The sequence below is a fragment of the Mesoplodon mirus genome, assembly GCF_964341445.2.
Source record: "Mesoplodon mirus genome assembly, chromosome: 2".
Taxonomy (NCBI): Eukaryota; Metazoa; Chordata; class Mammalia; order Artiodactyla; family Ziphiidae; genus Mesoplodon; species Mesoplodon mirus.
This window is the reverse complement of record NC_138977.1, coordinates 183931897-183955923: the sequence shown is the minus strand read 5'-3', so window position 1 is coordinate 183955923 and position 24027 is coordinate 183931897. Positions and strand designations below refer to the sequence as shown.

The window sequence follows — 24027 nt, the reverse complement described above, 5'->3', positions numbered from 1 at the left end:
TAACATGCAGTGCAATCTTGTTTAACTTCATTTCAAAGATGAGAAGACAAACTCAGAAATTAAATAACTTGTCCTTATTTTCTTTAGCTTGCTTTCCCAAGGCTTCCTAAAAACTTACAGCTTGTGTCTACGTCATCACTTTTTCGAATTATCCCCAGTAAGATGAGTTAACACGTACAGAATCACGATTGTTGCAGATTGTTCTAGCACAGTACACTAATGGTATAACGGTTAATCTGAAATATCTTGAAGTTGTGTAGTGTCAACTCTATTGGAGAAAAATTTTAACCTAGTTGCTAATGCTGCCAGTAGCCCTTCATTTCAACACAAACATGAAAACATGTTTTAGCCTAGAAGGGCAGAAACAAATGCCAAGAGTAACTTTGGAGACACCCACTATGTTTTATGTTGGAGTTATGACTTTGGTTCTGTTTTTACCCTTTATTGGGAATACAGGGCAGTATTACAGTCTTGGATTATTAAATGAACAAATGTGGTGATACAGCATTGACAAGCATGACCTGAATTCTGGGAGTAAGTGGTTTTCCAGTTCAGGGGGTAGGAGAAAAAACAGGTGCAAGATCTTCTTTAAAGGAGAAGAGAGCCACATTACTCAGCCACCAAAGGGTTTTGGCTTCAACTCATTAATGGCTGGAAGGAGTGCCAGTCTTGGTCAACCATCCATGATCTCCATCACAGCAAACTGGAATCTCCTTTTTCAAACTAGTTGCAGGTAAAAGAGTAAATGACTCCAGACTGACTTATAAATTGATCTGGATGACTACTAAAGTGTCCTCCGTTCACCAGCTAGTACTCTTCAGAGAGACTGTTGGAGCAAGGAGCCTCTCATGTGCTCCCAGTTATTATATAGTGCGTAGAGGCTTGTAAGGGTTAGTCCTGCCAGGCCGCCTCGTGCCACCCCTCGAAGACCACCTGCAGAGGAAAAACAAGAAAATAACAGCCTTGTATTGCATACTGTCGTAGCATCACAGGGTTAACTAAGAGTTTCCTAAAGCTGAGACACTCCATTCATGTTTATGCAGATTCCATCCCAAAAAGGAGAATAAGCTGTAAAAGTAATAAAAGAAACCAAGACTGAAGTTCAGGAGAGAGAGATTCCCTAAATCACTTGTTTAATACATAAACTATACTTTCATATTCACAATGTTTTTTTCACTTTTAATTTCACAATTTGTATCTAAGATGATCAGCATAATTTCTTTACTTTTCTCAATCTGACTTGATCCTAGAACACTTCTGGACAAGATCTTATGCTTATCATTGAAGTCGCAGCCAGATCAGTAATTCCCTGCTAGTGATATAATTTAGAACTTGGGACTTCCCTGGTAGCACAATGGTTAAGACTCCAAGCTCCCAATGCAGGGGGCCCAGGTTCGATCCCTGGTCAAGGAACTAGATCCCACATGCATACTGCAACTAAGAAGCCGGTAAGCCATAACTAAGGAGCAGCCCGCTGGCTGTAACTAAGGAGCCTGCCTGCTGCAACGAAGACCCGGCACAACCAAATAAATAAATGAACTTAACTGGCACTGTCAACTGATGTAAGGCTGTATGTAAACACAGTGACACCCTCTTTGAAAACAGTATTAACAGCCTTTGGACTCTGCACAGGTCCTCTAAATATTAACTTTGAAGACTCAAGACAGAAGTGATAAGATGGCTATAATCAAGCTTTGAGTTAGATGCTGATGAAGCACCAACTCCCCTGTTGCCTATTCCTACCTTGATGTGTCAGAAAATCTCAACTAATGAGCAGTGAGGCACTTATCATCATACTAGTTGAAAAACATTCAAGGATTAGACTTTGAACTGTTTCTGCTTAACAACAAAAGAACAATTTTTCATGTGGAAAAAGATTAGGAATAGATATTTTCATTTGAAATGCAGAAACAAAAATGTTTCACTCAGTTACTTGAAAATAGTCCCCAAGTCTAATAAGAGGAATGGGGGTACCCAAAGAAGCTTTTAAGAAATAGTGAAACTGTAAGAGAATATCAAATAAGTAGGGATCACAAACTTCAGGCGTAGCCTATATTGTACCTATGGAGTATTTGTTCCAAGTCACGTGTTAGGAAGGCAAAGGTCCAGTGGTTATACCTTATTATAGGCCCTTTAGCTACGAGCCAGTAAATTCCGTGAAATTCATGACACTGCTGAGTTAGAATGCTTCAGACCAACCCTTTCTGCAATGAATGTCTTGCCAGATGGCTTCAGATGATAAATTAAAGGGCCACTCCCTCTAGGAGGCTCTCTAGCCTGAAGACTTAAGATAGCTGACCTGCTTAAGCTTCAACTATGAAGTGCCCTAATTATCTCTTAAACAGACCCAAACAGAAACTGCAGGCATCATCTGTAAACAGCTGTCAAATATGTGGGAAGGAGGATCAGAAACATAAAAAAAATTAATCAAAGTAAATGGGAGATATCTCCTAGAAGTCTACATCACCTCTTTATATCTTGCCACACAGACTAGGCGTGACAGTTGAATTTGCAACTGTATTCAGTGTGGTTGAAAAATTAGAAAAATGATATAGGGGAGGTAATTGAAAGCACAATAATTTCGCAGACACCATTTCCTGGGACCATACGTTCAACTTCAGACTAACTCCCCTGGACCTTTGGCCGATTACAAGTCCACAGGACTCTGAAGTCTGCCCACTGGTTTGGAATTGGCTGCAAACTGTTACTTTCAGTTGGCCTTTTGCTTTGAGTGTCCTAGGAACATGGTTTCTACTTGGCCATTTTAGAAGGATCTTCACACTACTCATCTATCAGATAGCAAGCCTCCCTGGATATAGGTACTAGGGGTAATAATGAAATTGGGAACTATAAGGATTTAAGATTCTGGGGACATAAGTGGCACACTGTATCCCTCAAGAAAAATTTATCCCCTAGAAAGCCGCCTACTTTCTGACCAAAATGAAACAAACTAAGTTCAAATCAATTATGTTACTTCTCTGAAGACTAGAAAAAAGTTGTTTCTAGTAAGACACCAAATATACGTAAGTGCTTGATTTACTAATAATCACAGTAACCCTGACTCAAGGGTAGGCTTTTATTACATGTTTTAGTTTTAATTCTTTCCATTAATTTCAGGGTTTTCCAGCTGGTTGATCTGTTAAAAGTTTGACAGCCTTGGCTTTAGGCTTTCTGTAATAAAACAACTTTTGCCCAACTGAACACAGGAAGTCGATTAGCAAATAAACTTGCTTTGAACACAGAGTAACCAAATGAGGCCAATGGTTAATCTCTATAAAGCAGAACAAACATGAGACTTGTGTGTCACAGTTTTATCTTCTATCTTTTGGATACTTATACAACTCTTCCAGAAAGGGCAAATATCACCTCTTCTAAACGTGGGAAAATGAGGCCCAGAATATTTAAACGCCTGGTTTATGGGGTATAGAGCTGATCACTGGCAGAGCTAACACACTGAACTGGTAACTATTTTAGCACAAGGGTCAGCACATTTTTCTTGAAATGGCCAGAAAGTAAATATTTTAGGCTTTGAGAGTGCAAAGGCTATGTAGATACTTATATAACCATTAAAAATGTTAACTATTTAAACATGTAAAATACATTCAGTGAAGAGACAGGTATCTGGCCAGCAGGAGGCTATGGCCCTTGCTTTAGAGGAACAGCCTTACATACAGAGGTGGCTACAAATTCCATTCAACAAATGTTTGTACTACTTAAATTTTTTTGTTAAAACTATTCTTTAAAACTGTGATAAAATACAAATAACATAAAATTTACCATTATTAAGTGTACAGCTCAGTAGCATTAAGTACACTGGCATTGGGCTACCATCATCCATCTCCAGAGAACTTTTTTCATCTTACAAAACCAAAACTCTGTGCCCATTAAACAACAATTCCCTCCTCCCCTTCCCAATCTAATGCCTAATTTAATTTTATTACATTGATACATCTTTGCTCATTTTAATTTTTATTATCAAAGTAGTCCATATAGATAATTTTAGAAGTCAAGATAGTACAAGATTTTAGTGATGCACAACAGTCTGGTGTACCCATCATTCTTACCCTAATTCCCAGTTCCCAAAAGCAACTACTTTAATTCTTTGCTTTTTACCTGCATGTTTCTAAAGAACATCTTTATCGTGCTATTTCTTGGTATTTCAATACTAGATATTGTCTATTGATTTCCTACTAGGAAAACTGTGTCAAGTCTTGTAAGAATTGTACAAAATATGCTTATGGCAGAAAGGTTTATATGTTATCTCATTTACAACTCTCTGAATAGTCACCCTTGTTTTATAGACAAAGAAACTCAAATTCAGACAAGTTATTCTCCTATTTACACATTTATTTAGGGATCCAGTGCTAGTCAAACTCAGTCTGACTCCAAAGCCCACTGTTTTTTTCAGCATACCAAATTGCCTCCAGCATAGAGAAAGGAGATTATCGGGGAAATTTCTTGAAAGGGGTACTAATAATTGAGCTGGGCCTTAAGGATGGACTGGATTTCAAATTTATCTGTTTGATCATACGACATGCATGAGAAAGCTGTGGGAGAAAAGGCTGGGAAGATAGGTTAAGATTAGAACATGGAAGGCTAGGGTGAGAAATTTGAATTAAGATAGAAAGGAAGTGTGTCATCATCACAGGCTCCTGGGTAGGGAGTATTAGAATTAGAACCTTCCTTGAGGAAGATTAAGCTAGAAATAGTAAGTAGGTAAGAGACTGGAGGTAGAAGTCTAATGTCAAAATGGTCAACGGAAAATACTGTTAGAGAAGTTCAGGGCTTGTGATAAGGGCCTCAGCTCTCAGGTGATGGATGTGGTAAACTTCATAACTGATGGAATGAGGGGACAGAGAAAGAAAGGCAGAAATCAAAGGTGATTAGGCCTGCTTCCTGCTGCTTGTTTTTTCTTTCTTGGTTTTGTAACAGAGTGGAAGCAGTAGGTGGGACTTTGAACTGCACTTCTGGGCTTTCCTGGGCTTCCCGAACCACTGCCCCATCCAGTCCTTCCTTGCAATGCCAGCGCTTCCATGCAGGACCAAACTCACTAAAATATCCCAGCTATTTTTGAGCCCCCATGTTACAGTGTCCTTTTAGAACTAGTCTTTCAGTGGCTGTTTTTCTGCAGGTGGTAGGGAGTGTCCCAGACCCCTCTGAGAACCTTATGCAAGTTTTAGAGGATTTGGAAACCCTGACTTAACATCTCCTGGTGTAAACTATGTTCTCAGGAGAAGGGTGAAAGTTTAACTCTCTGGAAGTTACAATAAACAATTTAAGGCTTGTAAGTAAATGGAAATGCCCTAGTACTTAGATGGTAAGAATTAAAGTCCAGGTAAGCCAAGTCTTTACACTGGCCTATGAAGTTCTATCATCTATATGATTTGGTCCCTTCCCACTTTTTATCACTCCAGATTCTATTACTCTCCTATTGCCTTTCTTTCCTCTCGCTGTTGTGGCCTCTCCCGTTGCGGAGCACAGGCTCCGGACACGCAGGCTCAGTGGCCATGGCTCACGGGCCCAGCCGCTCCACGGCATGTGGGATCCTCCCGGACCGGGGCACGAACCTGTGTCCCCTGCATCGGCAGGCGGACTCTCAACCACTGCGCCACCAGGGAAGCCCTCCCATTGCCTTTTAACTCCCACTTCAGGGCCTTTGTTCTTGCTGTTACCTAAACTGCACCCTCCAGACATCCACTTCATGGTCCCTCATCTGTCCATCTTTGGTCAGATATCACCTTTTCCTTGAAGGGTGTCTTAAAACACCTTGGTACATACAGTTTTGCATGTATGCCTTTGTGTGCTGTGGGATAAATTGCTGAAAATTAGATGACTTGAGCAAAGGATCTACATATTTAAAATAGTAATAACTAATGCCAACATTGCTCTTAAAGTACTTGCTTACCTTTGCCAATAAGCATCATCTACCATCACTTTTTAAAAGCCAGGTTGTGAAAAATATTACCTTAATGTTTTATTTTGCTTTTCCCTGATTGCTTATGAGCAAACTTCAGCTGTTTAGTGGTCGTTTGTCTTTCCTCCTGAAGGGCTTTGTCATATCCTTACTCCACTTTTTACCGGGTTGTTGGTTTAAGTGATTTGTTGAAATGTTTTATACATTATGGCAGTTAGCTCTTTGGAAGAATGTTGATGCCAGTAATAGAAATAAAGAAGTCATCAAGAGGCTGTTTGTGGCATATGAAGTTTAATTTTGAAGGCCTGGCATTCATTGAGAAGTAGTACCTTTTAACAATAACCCTGATAATTGCTTAATTTGAAGAACTGTATTTGTTTATCTTCTTACTTTTACTTAGCTTGCTTTTATAAGGTGACTTTCTCATGGGAGGCACAGGATTAACAGGTAAGGAATTTTCTGCGAGGGGGAAAGGGGCACCCATATTTTTTGGTTTCTGAGGCCTTGTTTCCTGAAGATAAGTGATCAGGTCTCTTCAACATTCCTCAACTTATGCATGATAGCAAAACTACAGCTGTTCTCATTCTGGTAAAATACTGGTCATTAGATTTTCACATGGTATAGGAAACCTAATAATGACATTTCACACCCTCTGAAAAATATTTACAGAGTTCATTAAATAAAGCATTAGATCTGAAGTAAAGCCACACCATCAGAATTATTCCTTTAGCCTCTTTTTGGTCTGACAACTACCCACCTTCTCATGTATTTTCCCTCATGGTTTTTCTTTCTACAAAAGTAGCTTCCATACCTAAATTGAATCATATTGCTTTCATTCTAAACTCCTTCCTTTAAAAAAAAAAAAAAATCCCTATTTTAGAAGCGTAAACTGGGGATTGGAAAGATTTTAGGTCAACAGGAATTAACCATTCTCTAAATGTAAACTTCTTTCCTCAATGGTTTATGCTGATTCTAGACTAAAGAGTGCCTAAACTCTTTTCCAAATCCTTGAATCTGTAAGTTTTACAAATATTCCTGCCACACAAAACTCATAATTCTGTGCTCTGTCTTAAGTAGAGTGTAAACCAGAAATCAATAAGACACTGATTTGCCTTTGTTAGAGCAATTTTGATGCGCTGAGTTAATTGTTCAGCCAGGAACTACGAACCAATGTTGGAATTCTGGGTCAGCAGATTATTTACCTCTTCTATGTTCCCCAATTGCAGTGGAAACTGAAATCTACTTGTCACCTGACATAGAATTAATGAATATTCTTTTTTGCCCTTTCTCTTCTGAGCCAAGAGCCTACTCTTCCATAATTGATGTTGGAGGTGTCCCAGGTGGTGTTATAAATGCTACTCCCGCAAGGAAGTTCTGGACACAGAAATCTAGGCTCTCCTTTTCTGGATAATACCAAGTATTCAGCCTTTCCCTTTTTATCTTTAAAATACGTGTAATATGTCTTAAATGAGATGGTAATTCAGTACATTTTTATACTCAGGGCTGCCCTTGACACAGGAAATGCCATAATGGCTTACCCTGAGCAAGAAAACTGGGATTGGTGGGAACTGAGCTGGAGCTTCAGTGCCATCCACTGGGGTAGCTGCTCCTCGACCTCAGCTCCAGCCATCTGCCACCACACATAATGTGAGCTTAGTGTCTTCCATTTGTTCAAAAGAAGCTAAAATTTCCAGACTTTCGTGTGAAATCTCCTGTTTTTAAAATTTTAATTTGATTTTTAATAAGCATAGTTTGGGCCAACTAAACTCTTTTTTTTTTTTTCCCGGTATGTGGGCCTCGCGCTGTTGTGGCCTCTCCCGTTGCGGAGCACAGGCTCCGGACGCGCAGGCTCAAACGGCCATGGCTCACGGGCCCAGCCGCTCCACGGCATGTGGGATCTTCCCGGACCGGGGCACGAACCCGTGTCCCCTGCATCGGCAGGCGGGCTCTCAACCACTGCGCCACCAGGGAAGCCCCCAACTAAACTCTTGATGGCTGAGTGCCACCCTTGTGGTGCCAATTAGGGTTTTCAATTCCTTTGTCTGATCCCAAAGATTTTCAATGTGGAAGTATTTTTAGGTTTTTAACAAGGTTCTTCTATGCCAAGGTAACACTTTCATGGACATAAAAGGTATTTACTGTCTTATTCTACCTGGCAGCTCTGTTGATGTGTGTAAGCACACGCACGTGTTGCAGAAAGTATTGCGAGCTCTTAAGAAGAAAATTCCCAATGTGATGCATTTTCAAAATTAAAAAAGCCTCTTACTCTCAGTTATATCAGGAAATTTTGGATTTTACAATTCTGTTGAGACTTCTCTTATTTCTTTCCAGTAAAAATGAGGCCAAAATACTACTTGATATTTGTGATAGAGGAATTACATAAAAACGAAATTACTCAGTTAAGTGTCTAAAAGCATAATAAAGCAATCAAATAAAAGTAGTTTTCAGAGGCTTGAGTATAGAACATATGTAGTTTAGGCAATTTAAAACAGAAATGTGAGAAAAATCTGGGGCTGTCACTAGTTATATGATCTTTTAAGAAAGATCATCTTAATACCGTACTCATCTATAAAATTGGGGTGTGATGATTATCACTTCACAAAGTTTTAAATGAAACAAGTTATATTAACTGATTATTGCTGAGAGTGTAATCATAACTCAGTGAATGTTAATTTCTTTCCCATCTTAGAGGAGAATTTGATATTTGATCTTCATCCAGTTAATTTTGACTCAACTCTCAGGGTTTTGATTTTTTATTTTTCCAAAACTGAACGGTATTTAGTCCACCCATGTTCATAACAGCATTATGCACAGTAGCCAAAGTGGAAGAAACACAAGTGTCCATTGACAGATGAATGAATAAACAAAACGTGGGTGGGACATACGTACAATGGGGTATTATTCAGCCTTAAAAAGGAAGGAAATTCTAACACATGCTACAACATGGATAAACCTTGAGGACATTATGCTAAATGAAAAAAGCCAGTCGCAAAAAGAAAAATACTACATGATTCCACTTACGTGAGGTACCTAAAGTAGTCAAATTCAGAGAGATAGAAAGTAGAATGGTGGTTGCCAGGGGCTGTAGAAGGGGGAAATGTAGAGTTGCTGTTTAATGGGTATAGGGTTTCAGTTTTGCAAGATGAAGAAAAGTTCTGGAGATTAGCTGCACAACAATGTAAACATACTTAACATTATTGAACTGTACACTTAAATGGTTCGGATGGTCAATTTTATGTTATGTGTATTTTACAAAAAATAAAAACCAAAATCCCAAACCAGGAGATGGCAGAGAACATTATACTACAAAAAAAAAGTATAACGTTTCCTTTTAAACTACAGTATGGATAAAAAGCATACTTCAACTGTATTAAGAGACAGCTTCACCATTTAATAGTACCTACCTGTACATTTATACAACATGCCCGTCATGGTTCCAGCTGCTACTGTGTTGAGGTCATCTTCTGCACCTCGTGTTTTTTCAATGATGACACCAAATGCACTATAGAGCAAAGCTATAGGGGAAATGGAACTGATCAGTAACAAAAAAGTAAACTGAAAGCCAGTGTGGCAATTATATTTAGATAAATGTATTCTACAGGCATTATAAGTATTCACAGACATATAAACAATGATCACTGGAACACTGTTTGTAACAAAAAAGGCCTAGCAACAAATAAAATAACCTTCACGAGGGGACTGATCCAGAAAGAGACTTTCTACATAATGGAATACTATGTACTCACTTAAAACGCAGGAAGAGCTCTATTCACTAATATGTAAAGCAGGCACATGTGTGTATGACTCTGGATATGCAAGAAAATGTTTGGAGAGATTCAGAAGAAATTTATTAGCTATTTATGGAAAGTACTACTGGGGAGTCCCAGGAAGAATATCTTTAATTTTCACTTCCATTTTATTAGTAACAGCTGTAGTTTGGGTTTAGAAACAAAAACAAAACACATGTATTTCTATTCTAAGAAAAATATGACTTCCAGAAATGTGAGATCTGGTTCCTGCATATGTAAAAACCCTAACACTAGCACTATTTAGTTTTAACAAGATCTTCCCCCAAACTACCATTCTCTTATGCCTGTAAAGACTGATTAGCCATGAATGCATTAACCCTTCTCCTTACCCTTTCTCAAAATTATAGCCACATTTGACCCCTCAAAATTATACCAAACTCAGCCTTACAACTCCTCTGCTGTGATGTTTTTATTCTTCTATAAGGGTTCTTCTTCCTGTTTCAATTTATTTAACTGAAACTAAACTTAAGCAGAACATTGTGACTGGTCACATTACAAGGGAAACATACAGGGTGACTGGCCACCCCAGTCTGCCCAGAATTGAGGGTTTCCTGGAACATGAACTTGAAGTGCTACAACTGAGAAAGTCCTGGGGAGACCAGCATGACTGATTACTCTGGGCACACAGGTACAAAGGAGGGTGACTGTACTTGGTGGAAGGGCACTGGGGTCATGGGCAGCATATGGAAGCAGCCATTTGCTATTACAGTGTGAAAATGTACTGCTTCCAAAGCCTATGACAAGGCTAGGATCTCACTCTGTTACACAGAGGCTTTTCCTATTTTTTCAACAAGATGCCTACATTTTCTCTTACTTAATCTGCCACAAGTAAAAGATTTTCAGACTTTCAAATAAAGTAAACTTTGGATTAGGGCATAAGTGCCATAAGTAGGCTTATTATAAGTCATGAGTAATCAAAAGAGTCAATCATTCATAAACATTACAGTATGAAAGCATTTGGTCCTAAGTACTACTAAATTATCCCTTCCTTAGAACTGCAAATGTTTTCAATGTCTACAAAGGCCCTATTACAATTCTGGCAATTAAGTCTGGGAAATCTAATTAGGTAAATAGAATGATGAATGGTCTATTAGGAAAACATCAGGACGGCTGGATTAATCTATCATATCTTACTACAGGAACTTGAACCTCTCCTAACAAAACCATTTGCCTTGAACCTAAATTATTTTAATTGCATTTAGTTAAAACATGATTTTATTTGGTGTCTTGCTGAGACAGGAGAGTATGCAGGGCTTAAAGCATTTAGAAATGAACGTATTTCACAATGATATTAGCAGCTGGGATTCTTTTGTTATACAGTTTATGGTCTTCTCCTAAGTAGTATCTATACTACTCACCAGAGTGGATTTAAACATAATTTTTAACATCCCAGGACCAGGATTTTAGTTGATCAAACTGTTCATAATACATGTACATTCTTTCTTTGCAGTAATAATAATTTATTAAAAAGTGAGATATCTACTTACCCAGAGAACCTAGAGTATTAGCCCAAAGTGCCCCTTGCCTGGTCACCATATTCAAGATCCTACCAGGGCAGAAAGAGATAGAATCTGTATTTAGAACCAGTATTCCTTTAGTATTTAGAAAAACCACAATAACAGCAATTTTAAATGTATAAACGCAATACACAAAGTTTTCTTAATTTTAAAACTTAACACCTCCTCAGAATTCAATTAGGATAGCTTTTACTTTATATAAATATAAATGAAGATTAGATTAAAAACTCCAACATTTTTGGGCAACAAGTAAAGAAAATTCTAATTATTAAATGTGTAAAACTATTAAATATATAAAAGGTTTGAATGATATCCTGGAATGTATTTTATAAAGAAGTTTACAAGAAACTGATCTATGTTAAAAAAAATGACATAACAGACAAACTAGCTTATAATTAAGTTTCTTATGTGTGGGGGGTAATATGCATATTTAGAAAGTTAAGTAGAATCAGAGTGTGGAATATCATGGAATATAAAGCAAAATTAAAGACAAATACTCAAAGGAAAAAGTCATCCAACTAGAATACATGAAGAAAGTGCACTCTGTGTCTGCTCCCAGACTAGAACTAAGCAGCCAAAGTGAATGCTTAGCACACTCTCAAGGAAGCACAGCGCTGCCCTCATCCAGTGCCAGACGTCACCAGAACAGTGACGGAGGCAACTGGAGGAAGAAGACAGAACACTGCTCTCCCAGCAGTGTAACACTGTCACAGGAATGGTTCTGTCCTGACAGCTGACTACTGCTGGAGATTATAGAATCACAACAACAAACAGTAAAAGAACTCATTTAATTAAAGCACTCATTTAAATTAATGCTCAGTAATAACAAAAATCTGTGTTACTTTTAAAGGATTTAAAAAATTAGTAATGATTACAAATATTATGTTACACATTTAATTAATCTAATTATGGTACATATTTACTAATATATTAAGTTTAGCACTTAATTGTTTTTCATTTATAACAAGCATCTAAAACTATTAATTTTCATTACTGTATTGCTGGTGGCACTGCAAACTGCCAAAGTCCTTTGGAATGTGATCGGGCAACATACGTCCACTTAACTGGGCCCTTACCTACTTCCCACTTTAACCCTCTCTCAATAGATTAAAGGCAAAAAGTAAGGAAACTTACCCAAGATCCCAAAACAGTAAGCAATGGAACTGGGCTTTGAAACTACATAGATTTGTCTGGCCTGAAACCCAATTACCTTTCCATTTTTAAAATGCTGTCTCTCTATTTGAAAGATCTGAATTATTATACTAAAAAATGGTAAGTAAGATTTAAAAAATCTGACTTCAGAAATGCAAACCAATTTGACTCTCCCCCAAAATTAGTAACTATGATGGTTTTAAGAAACAAAGATTATCTTTTCTGAGAGAACTTCCACTTTCAAATTGGTGTTCAGTAATATGATGCTGGGGATTTGTTTCAAAATAATATGGAAGGGAAGAAGGAGGTGGGACATAACTGGTCCTGGTGCTGGTTGATGGTTGTTGAGCTTGCGTTATAGTTCATAGATGTTCACTGTACTACTTTTTCTACTTTTGTATAGATTCAAAATTATCCATAATACAAAAAGTAAAAAAAAAACTGGAGTAAAGAACAAATATTAAGACTATAAATACAAAAATATTCAAGGATCTGAGCTTGTAAAGCAAGGGCAGTGATCCATAGAGTAGTAGAAATATGAAAAACTTGACAGGCCTTCAGGTTTCCCAAGGTCCGATTCTAACACACTGCTGCCATCTTCTGGCTAAGAAACATAGAAGGAAAATGGAGCTTAAAGGGTCCTAAAATAAAAACCACAAGCCACTGAAGAACACATACTGGGTGATTCCACTCATATGAAGCATAAAAACATGAAAAACTAAACAATATATTATTTAGGGAACAGCAACAGGAACTGGCCATGTTTATTCCTTAAGCAGGGTGAAGATACATGTTATATATACTTTCTGACCTTAATTGCACTTTCCCTTCTTTGCAAACTTCAGTTTCCTAAGAGAACATTGTCTTACTCCTTTTGGAACCACCTCTAAGTTCTAGGGATTTCATTTAAATTTTCTGCACCTTTGCACTTAAGAAAAGGAGAGTGAAGTCAATGAGAGCTCAAGTCAAATGTCGGCAGAGTTAGCAATTACTCTTATGTGCTTATTTCTTCACTTATGATGTCCTATGGTTTTGCACACCCCTGAACAATCCAAATAATGTACTAGTAATTCAACAATTTGAAAAGCATGTTATATAGGCCTGCAAAATGGAACAGGTGTAGCTGAGAAGTTAGGTTAGGATAGCACCAGCTGACTGAGGGACACTGACTCAAAAATCACTCCATCTAAAAGCTCAGACCCAGGACTTAATTCCTAAATTCCTTTTATTTTGAATAAGGGAAAAACAAAACAAAACAAACACCGGAAAAAAAAAAAAACTGACCAAAAAGTATACCAATACTCTAAACAACTGTAATCTCAAGGTGTGCTCATCAAGCCAACAAAGTAGAGATTAATATTCAAACATCACTACATCATTACATGAGACTTACTGTACATTTCTTGGTTTGGACCAGGCCATGTTCTGGGTTTCCTTCAGTCCTAGCCGTAGACCATTCATTGCCCCAAATGCAGCCCCTGGCAAATCATAATAACAATTCATTCAAATAATCATCTATATATTAAAGAACAACTATACTTCTGATTCTTTTTCATTTTTATTTAATAATAAGAAAAATGTAAATAATGATTTTCAAAAAAACAACCCTGAAGGTGATATTTTAATTGCCTTTGCTTTTAAGCACCTCTGACTACTTGGACTGAGGATACTTAAAAAAACATATAAATACCAACCTGTCATACAACATCCTCCAATGGTAAAGAAGGCCAGTTCAAATCTGCCCCGGGTTTTATTAGCTCCAGTTGGTAAAATAAACTCATCTGTATCCTACAGGGATAACAATGAAAACCAAGTTGAGCTCCCCTTAAGACACAGTACTTGCAAAGTGTTTAATTTTTCAAAGGAGTTTTTCACAGAATGTAAATCCGTAAATTAACTAAAACTCAACTATACTTAGTCAAACAAAAGTAAAACTTTCTGCAACAAAAGGAACATGTAAATCAAAATGAAATGAAATATACAACATATATAGTTATGCTCATTAGTTCTTAGGAGAGATTCTTGCCCAGAACTTTGCATCTTAATGTAAGTTTGATAGATTATAGGAAATTTGCCTTCATGATAAATTTGAAAGTTTAGGAAGGCCATCTCTAGAGAAAGGTAAACTGAAAGCTATGGGAGATAACAGAATACCAGTCTGGAAGGAGAAAATAACTTTCACTCTGTAGCTACTATTTATCCAGCACCATTTTACTATATGTAAGACCAGTGATCATAAAAAATGAGCAGAAACTATAAAAGTAGAACAGTTTGGATCACTTACACAAGGGCAAAAATCACCTCCTTAACAATTCTTAACTAGTTGTTTGCAGGGCATATATTCCTTTGATAATCTTAGAAAGCTTACTAGATCCACCTTCTAGTAAATGCATACACAAAATTTGGTATGAACCCCCTGAAGGTCAGCCAAGAATCCTAGGTTGAGAAGTGCTACTGTAAGAGCACAATAGGATTGATTTCACAATACAATCCACTTTTTTATGATGAACAAATACATTTTTGCCAAGCTTTCCATACAAAAATGGTTAAAATGAGCCCCTGAAGGATAGCACACACACTTAGCAAAAAACACTAACAAGTAAACATCCCTTTGGCAAAATACTGACCTTTGGTAAATGCATTCCTGATTAGGAAAACTGTACCTCTGCACTGATTTTTGATTTCTGGCTTGTGCACACGTTCTTACCAAAAACTGTACAATAAACAAGCCCACGTACTCTCATCACATAGAAATGGTCTGTTGGGCAATGATAAGCAAACTCTGAAAAATTAAGTGTCTAAATATATTTATTATACATAGATCTGTAAATTCTGGGTGTTTCAAGTTCTGGGTGTATTCACCGAACTTGAATACAGAATAGAAATTATTGAGTCTTAGGAAAAGGAGGAAAAATGATTGAACAGAAGTGAACAGAGCCTAAGGGCTATGTGGGATACCACAAAGCAGACTAACATACAGACCATGAGTTATAGAAGGAGAGAAAGAGAATGTTTGAAGAAACAATGGCTGAAAACTCGCCAAATTTGATGAAAGAAATGCATATGAACATTCAAGAAGCTCAATAAACACCAAGTAAGATACATTCAAAGACACCCATACTGAGACATGTTAAAATCAAACTTTCGAAAGCTAAAGACAAAGAGAGAATCTTGAAAGCAGCAAGAGAGAAGCAACTTATCACATACAAGGATCCTCAATAAGATTAACAGCCAATTTCTCAAGAGAAACTTTGGAGGCCACTAGACAGTGCGCTGACATATTTGAAGTGCTAAAAGAAAAAACTGTCCACCAAGAACCCCATATTCAGCAAAACTGTCCTTCAAAAGTGAAGGAGATATTAAGAAATTCCCAGATGAACAAAAGCTGAGAGTGTTCATGACCACTAGACCCGCCCTGCAAGATATGATCAAGGGACTCCTACAAAGTAAAATGAAAGGACACTAGACAGTAACTCAAAGCCTTATGAAGGGATAAAGATATTAATAAAGGCAAATACATGGACAATTATAAAAGTATTACTGTAACTTATGCTTTTGACTCCACCTTTGTTTTCTACAAAAAGTTTAAAGCATTTAGAAGAATTATTAGATGTTTTTGACCACATGATGTATAAAGATATAATTTTGTGACATCAACAATTGAGAGGGGCAGGGACAGCTGGTAAAGGAGCAGCATTTTTGTATGTTACTGAAGTTAAACTGGTATAAATTCAAATTAGTGTTATAACTTTAGAAAACAGCTAAAGAATACATTTTAAAAAAAGGTTATGAGAAAGGAATTTAAACAATTCCCTACAAAAAAATCAAATAAACACAAACGAAGATATTAATGCAGGAAGGGAGAGACAAAAAAGCTAAAAGGCTTATAGAAAATGAATAGCAAAATGCGAGAAATCTCTCCTTATCAGTAAACACTTTAAATATAAATGGATTCAACTTTCTAGGCCAAAAGACAGAGATTAGCACAATGGACTAAAAAACATGATCCATTTATATGCTGTCTACAACAGATTCACTTTACAGCCAAAGACACAAAGATTCAAAGTGAAAGTACGGAAAAAGATATTCCACACAAATAATAACCAAAAAAGAGCAGGGTGGCTATACTAACATCAGAAAATATAGACTTTACAGCAAAAAAAGGTTACAAGAGACAAAGAAGGACATTATATCAATAAAATTATCAACATAGCAAGAAAATATAACAATTATAAACATTTACTTACCTAGTAACAGACCATCAAAATATATTAGGCAAGAGTGATGGAATTAAAGGGAAGAATAGAAAGTTCTACAGTAACAGTTGGTGATTTCAAAATTCCACTCTCAATAATGAATAGAAACTGTTATAACCAGACAGAAAATAAGGAAATAGAGGAGTTAACACATTAAGTCAACTAGATCTAACAGACATATGCAAAACACTCTACCCAACAATGTACACATTTTTCTCAAGTGCACATAAGTCATTTTTTAGGATAGACCATATGTTAGGACACAAGTTAAGTCTCAATAGATTTTAAAAGACACAATACGAAGCACCTTTTCCAACCACAATGGGATGAGTTAGAAATCAATAACAGAAGTAAAACTGGAAAATTCACAAATTTGTGGAAATTAAAAAAAACACCTCTTTAAACAATCCACGGATCAAGGAAGAAATCACAAGGGAAATTAGAAAATACTTAAGAGATGAGCAAAAAAGAAACACAACATACCAAAACTTGTGAAACTCAGTGGTGCTAAGGGGGACATTTATAGCTATAAATGCCCACTTTAAAAAATAAGATCTCAAATCAAAAATCTAACTTTACAACTTAAGGAACTAGAAAAAGAAGAAACTAAACCCAAAGCTAGCAGAAGGAAGGACATATTAAAGATTAGAGCAGGGATAAATGAAATAAATTACTAGAATCAGAAATGAAAGTGAGGACATCACTACTGATTCTACAGAATTAAAAAGGATTATAAGAAAATGTTATTAGCAACTGTATGCCAACAAACTGGATGCCCTTGATGAAATGTACAAATTCCTAGAAACAAAACTCATCAAGAAACAGAAAATCAGAAGAGACCCATACTAGTAAGGAGACTGAATCACTTATAAAAAAACTCACAACAAAGAAAAAGCCAAAAAGCCCCAAAGCCCTGGATCTCATGGCTTCACTGGTAAATTTTACCAAACATTTAAAGAACTAACACTGGGCTTCCCTGGTGGCGCAGTGGTTGAGAGTCCGCCTGCCGATGCAGGGGTCACAGGTTCATGCCCCGGTCCAGGAAGATCCCACATGCCGCGGAGCAGCTGGGCTCGTGAGCCACGGCCGCTGAGCCTGCGCGTCCGGAGCCTGTGCTCCGCAATGGGAGAGGCCACAACAGTGAGAGGCCCGCGTACCACCAAAAAAACAAACAAACAAACAAAAAAACTAACACCAATCTGGGGGTTCCCTGGTGGCCTAGTGCTTAGGATTCTGGGCATTCACTGCTGTGGCCCAGTTCAATCCCTAGTCAGGGAACTGAGATCCCAAAAGCTGTGTGGCAGCGCAGCCAAAAAAAAAAAAAAAAAAAAAGGACTAACACCAATTCTTCTCAAACTTTTCCAAAAAACTGAAGTGCAGGGAATACTTGGAACACTTCATAACTCTTTGTATGAAGCCAGCATTATCATACCAAAGCCAGACAAAGACACTACAAGAAAAGAAAACTACAGACCAATACCCCTTATGATCAATGATGCAAAATCTTCAACAAAATTCTAGGAAACCAAATCCCACAGCATATTAAAAGGGTCATACATCATGACCAAGTGGGATTTATTCCTGGGAGGCAGGATGTTCCAACAAATGAAAACTATCAATGTAATAGATCATATTAACAGAATGAAGGGAAAAAACCCCACATGATCACCTCAATTGATGCAGAAATAGTATTTGACAAAATCCAACATACTTTCATTGATAAAAACACTCAACAAACTAGGAACAGAAGGAAACTACCTCAACGTAATAAAAGCCATATATGAAAAACCCACAGCAAATACCATACTCAAAGATGAAAGACTGAAAGCTTTTCCTCTAAGATCAGGAACAAAGCAAAGGATGCCCGTTTTTTTTGCCACTTCTATTCAACACAGTATTAGACGTTCTAGTTGGAGCAATTAGGCAAGAAGAAATAAAAGGCATCCAAACTAGAAAGAAATAAAATTTTCTTTTTTCACAGATAATCTTATATGTAGAAAATCCTAAAGACTGCACCAAAAAAACCCTGTTACAACTAATAAGTGAATTCAGCAGAGTAGCAGGATACAAAGTCAACGCAAAAAATCAGATGCACGTCTACAAACTAACAATGAACAATCTGAAAAGGAAATGATGAAAACAATTCCACTTACAATAGAATCAAAAAGATTCTATTTACAATAGAATCAAAAAGAATAAAATACTTAGAAATTAATTTAACCAAGGAGGTAAAAGTCTTGTACAAGAAAACTACAAAACTTGCTGGAAGTAACTTAAAAAGACATAAAGAAATGAAAACATATCCCATATTCATGGATCAGAGACTTAATACTGTTATGATGTCAGTATTACCCAAAACAATCTATAGATTCAATACAATTCCTATCAAAATAGGAATTGACATTTTTGCAGAAATAGAAGAACCCATCTCAAAATTCATATGGAATTTCAACAAACCCCAAATAGCTAAAACAATCTTGAAAAAGAACAATTCTGGAGGACTCACACTTGCGAATTTCAAAACTTACCAAAGCTACAATAATCAAAACAGTGTGGTACTATGATATAGACCAATGAAATGGAAGAGACAGCCCAGAAATAAACCCCTGTACATATGGTCAAACGATTTCTGGCAAGAATGACAAGACCACTCCAAGGGGAAAAGACAGTCTTTTCAGCAAACAGTACTGTGAAAACTGTATATACACATGAAAAAGAGTGAAGTTGGACCTTTACCTAACACCATATACAAAAATTAACTCAAAATGGATCAAAGACCTAAACGTAAGACGTAAAACTGTAAAACTCTTAGAAGAAAACACAGGGGAAAAGCTTTGTGACAATGGATTTGGCAATGATTTCTTGGATATGACACCAAAGGCAAAGGCAACAAAAGAAAAAATACAAATACTGGCCTTCATGAAAATTTAAAACTTTTGTGCACCAAAAGACAACATCAACAGAGTAAAAAGGCAACCCACAGAATGGGAGAAAATAATTGCAAATCACGTATCTGATAAGGGGTTAATAATTAGAATCTATAGAGAACTCCTAAAATTCAACAACAAAAAAACCAAATGAACTGATTCAAAACTGGACAAAGGACTTGAATAGACATTTTTCCAAAGAAAATACACAAACGGCCAAGAAGCACATGAAAAGTTGCTCAACATGGCTAATCATTAGGGAAATACGACTCAAAACTATAATGAGTTGCCACTTCACACTCATTAGAATAGCTATTACCAAAAAAACCCAGATAACAACAAGTGTTGGTGAGAATGTGAAGAAACTGGAACTCTTGTGCACCGTTGGTGGGAATGTAAAATAGTACAGCTGCCGTGGAAAACAGTATGGCAGTTCCTCAAAAAATTAAAAATACAATTACCATATGATCCAGCAATTCTACTTTTGGATATATAATCAAAAGAATTGAAATGAGAGTCTGGAAGAGATATTTATACACCAAAGTTCACAGCAGCACTATTCACGATAGCTAAAACATGGAAGCAATCCAAGTGTCCATTGGACAGATAAGCAAAATGGAATATTATCCAGCTTTAAAAAGGAAGGAGATTCTGACACACACTACAATACAGATGAGCCTTGAGGACATTATGCTAAATGAACCAAACCAGTCACAGAAAAATAAATACTGTATGATTCCAGTTATTTGAGGTACTTAAGAGTATTCAAAAATCAGACAGAAAGCAGAAGGGTTGCCAGGAGCTGGGGGGAGGGTGGAAAAAGGAGTTATTGCTTAATGGGTGTAGAGTTTCAGTTTTACAAGATGAAAAGCATGGAGCTGGTAGGTGGTGATGCTACAATATTAGGAATGCATTAAATACCACTGAACTGTACAGTTAGAGATAGTATATTTTGTTAGTGTATTTTATCACAACTTTAAAAAATGGAAAAAAACAACCAAACCCCAAAATCCTTTAATCAACTAGTATCAGGGGGCTTCCCTGGTGGCGCAGTGGTTGAGAATCTGCCTGCCAATGCAGAGGACACAGGTTCGAGCCTTGGTCTGGGAAGATCCCACATGGCGCGGAGCAACTGGGCCCGTGAGCCACAATTACTGAGCCTGCGCGTCTGGAGCCTGTGCTCCACAACAAGAGAGGCCGCGATAGTGAGAGGCCTGCGCACCGGGATGAAGAGTGGCCCCTGCTTGCCACAACTAGAGAAAGCCCTCGCACAGAAACGAAGACGCAACACAGCCATAAATAAATAATAAATAAATACAAAATAAAAATTGCAAAAAAAAAAAAAAACAAAAAAAAACTAGTATCAGGAAGAGATGCAAGCCAAATCCCCAGAGTTTGTGAGGGAAAAAAGGGTGAATGAAGACCAGAGACTTGGTGCCTCCAGATGCACATATCACAGATCAAGTCAACATAGGTACTTGGGGTTATTTTTTTAAATGGTAAGATAAAGGACCAAATTAGTAAAATAATAAAAGGACTAGTCTTAATCTTACCTGCACGAGATACCGTGGATCCACATTTAAATAAGGAGACAGAGGGTTCATACCAGTTACTAGAGAGAAAACAAAGCATTATATTGCAATAAAATTTTAAAAAGTTATTTCATTTAGCATTAATTTTGCTCTTGTTTTGTGTTTTGCAATTTTGATGCACAGGCTCAATGAATGTGAATTTTTCTACCACTTTCTTAGTCTTATCCTTCCTGTCTGGCAGTTTAGAGGTTGCCTCTTCCTGGTGCCCTCAATCTTGCACTGGTGTCTTAGGATCTCATATCTACAAGATATTGGCAGTGATGTGGATCAAATAATCAAAGTAGCAGGAAGCATAGCCCAGATCAATAATAATGCTTATTTCTACTTTACTACAAAAATGCTTGACAACTATACAGATTACAAAATAAAATTGACCAGAGACCAATCAATTTTATGAGAAAAACATTGTTTGGGTTATGTGTTGTGTATAAATATTCTAAGGCAATTCCTTCAGATCTTAGTGTTGACAGTTGTTGACAGATTTGATTTACAGGGTAGAGAATTCTTAGGTCATCACCAGAAGGAAGGGGTCAGGGCAAAAGAAATGGGCACTCTCATGGGGCCAGACTGGAATTCTACTACCTTTGAAGATAGAAAAATCTATCAAGGAAAATCAACTTTCTCACATTTTAAATTTAATCCTTGGATCCTTTTGTACCTCAGCTGATTGTTCACAAACCTATCCATTACCCAGGACTCTGATCTTTTCATCAATTCAATGTCCTATTAGTTCTATATCCAATATCTATCCTGAATTGTGTTACTTACCATCTTTATTGCTACCACCCTAGGCCAATCACTAAATCTCACGTAGACTGTAGTAACTATCTCCTACCTAACCGGACTCCTTACTTGCTCTAGTCCCTCCAATTCACTTTCTAAATGGCAATTAAAGTGATTTTTTTTTAAGAAAAGGAAATCAGCCTTAATGGCTTCCATTTACACCTGTAACCAAATCCAAACTCCTTACAAAAGGCTTACACAACACTACCTTAGCTGCCATTCCTTGCCCTTCTAATGTCATTATCTCCCACCAAACCAATAGCTCTGTAGATACAATGGCCTAACAGCTGATCCTCAAACACTTGCCTCCCCCCAGGCATTTGTACTGTATTCAGGTCACAGCTCAAAGGTCAACACCCCTGAGTTGCTTTCCCTGGACCATTCTCAAATGGCTTCGGCTCCCATCACCATCTCAGGATCCTTCTATTGCCTTTACACACTTATCACTAACTGAAATATTTTTTACTTATGTTACTTGGCTCACTTCAACAGGATGTAAGCTCCGTGAAAACAGCACTCATCTTTTAAAATTTAACTGCTGTAGTCCTACACCCAGAAAAGTCCATCTCAAGTACTCAGTGAATGGTGTTCACCTCTTGATCTCTTAATTTACCTTCAAGTCTTAATTAACGTAACAATGCTTCTTCACATTAAGGCAGTGCCCTTTGTGCTCCAAAACTCAAAGGTCCTGAGACTAATATACAAACTACATACAGTCATATCCTATAACTTATTACATACAAACCATGTTCTAGATTCAGTTTTTTTAAACTAAATTTATCTATTATTTATTTTTGGCCGCACTGGGTCTTCGTTGCTACACGCAGGCTTTCTCTAGTTGTGAAGAGGGGGGCTACTCTTTGTTGCGATGTGCGGGCTTCTCATCGCGGTGGCTTCTCGTTGCGGAGCACGGGCTCGCAGGCTTCAGTAGTTGTGGCAGACGGATTCTCAACCACTGCGCGACCAGGGAAGTCCTAGATGCAGTTCTGACACAGGTGACACTAGGAACTTTAAAGGGCGTTTTTCTTTTTGAGCATAAGAGACCTAAAGAAATAGTACAAAGATTCTCAAGAGAAATCAGTTTTATGAAGCGCTTATCCTTCACCAACTTCCCACTAACTTTAACTCCAAGTTCTGTTCATCCAGTTGAATATCACAGTTAGAAAGTTCCAAAGATCTGGAATACGTATTCACACTACTTAGGAGAGGGCACAGGCAGGGTATTCGTGCTTTGGCACCCTAGATCTTGAATAATTCCTTTCCTAAAATTCTTATCGGCTTCTTTCTTCATGTCTATAAAAAGTTCTCTTCCAAGTTCCTCCAGTTGTCTCGAGACGTATTTCTTTCTCTCGTGTATGCATTAGTAATGAGTGTTTTACCTTGACGGCTACTTCGTGGTTTAAAATGTGACTTTGTGCTAAAAAGTTATGTATGGGCTCGATACGTGGAATGCATTTACTTGCAAAACTGGGCACTCTTCTGCACTTAGGGCCAAGCACACAGCCCAACACACAAGGAATTTGTGGGAGGAACGATAAGACACGAAGCTTGAATATAAAAAGGAAGAAAACATGCAACATCTCCTGGGTCCAGGTCAACCACACAGAGCTTCTCGGAATCCATGGCTCCAAACGCTCGTTCAGTGCTGAAAGAGCGGCCGCTCAGACACACTAAACCCAGCACTGCTACTGAAGCTTGTGACCACCAGCAAAAAAAAAAAAAAAAAAGAGAGAACAGGGCACATCGCATGTGTAGCGTGGCCGCAAGAACCAGTCAGAAATGTTCGTGAGCTAGGCCCAATACTTACGCGGGACTCCGGCCAAATCCGCGTGCGAGTAGCCTGCTCCACCGGCTCCGAAAAAGCCGGCCAACCCCCCAGTGGTTTTGTTGCCGCTTCCGCCGCCGCCCTCCATGGTATCGCAGCAAACTGCCCGTCTGCTTCTCCCCGTCTCAGGCCGAGATCGCGTGCTCGGCCGTTTCTCCTCTGGAATAATGGGAAGACCCGCGTAACCACCACCTCCTTCACACACTGACCTTCCGGGCGCCGGCGCCCGCGGAACCGCGCACTTCCGCTTTG

The 24027-nt window shown here is 37.8% G+C and overlaps 1 protein-coding gene across 1 annotated transcript; it reads right to left on the bottom strand.

The window, feature by feature from the left end:
* Nucleotides 1-401: 401 nt before the first annotated feature.
* Nucleotides 402-24012, bottom strand: TIMM23 (translocase of inner mitochondrial membrane 23). Its single transcript, XM_082610022.1, has 7 exons — nucleotides 23758-24012; nucleotides 21129-21187; nucleotides 14087-14180; nucleotides 13786-13870; nucleotides 11211-11269; nucleotides 9319-9429; nucleotides 402-933 (listed from the first exon to the last, which is right to left on the bottom strand). The coding sequence occupies exons 1-7, from the start codon at nucleotides 23861-23863 to the stop codon at nucleotides 818-820; spliced, it is 630 nt and encodes a 209-aa protein (XP_082466148.1). The 5' UTR covers nucleotides 23864-24012; the 3' UTR covers nucleotides 402-817.
* Nucleotides 24013-24027: the final 15 nt, after the last annotated feature.

Coding starts and splice junctions, on each gene's coding strand:
- TIMM23 (XM_082610022.1), bottom strand. CDS start 23,863: ATGGAGGGCGGCGGCGGAAGCGGCAACAAAACCACTGGGGGGTTGGCC. Junction 13,871..14,086: donor TGGAGGATGTTGTATGACAG/GTTGGTATTTAT, acceptor ATGATTTGCCAG/GGGCTGCATTTGGGGCAATG. Junction 11,270..13,785: donor TCCAAACCAAGAAATGTACA/GTAAGTCTCATG, acceptor CTGCCCTGGTAG/GATCTTGAATATGGTGACCA.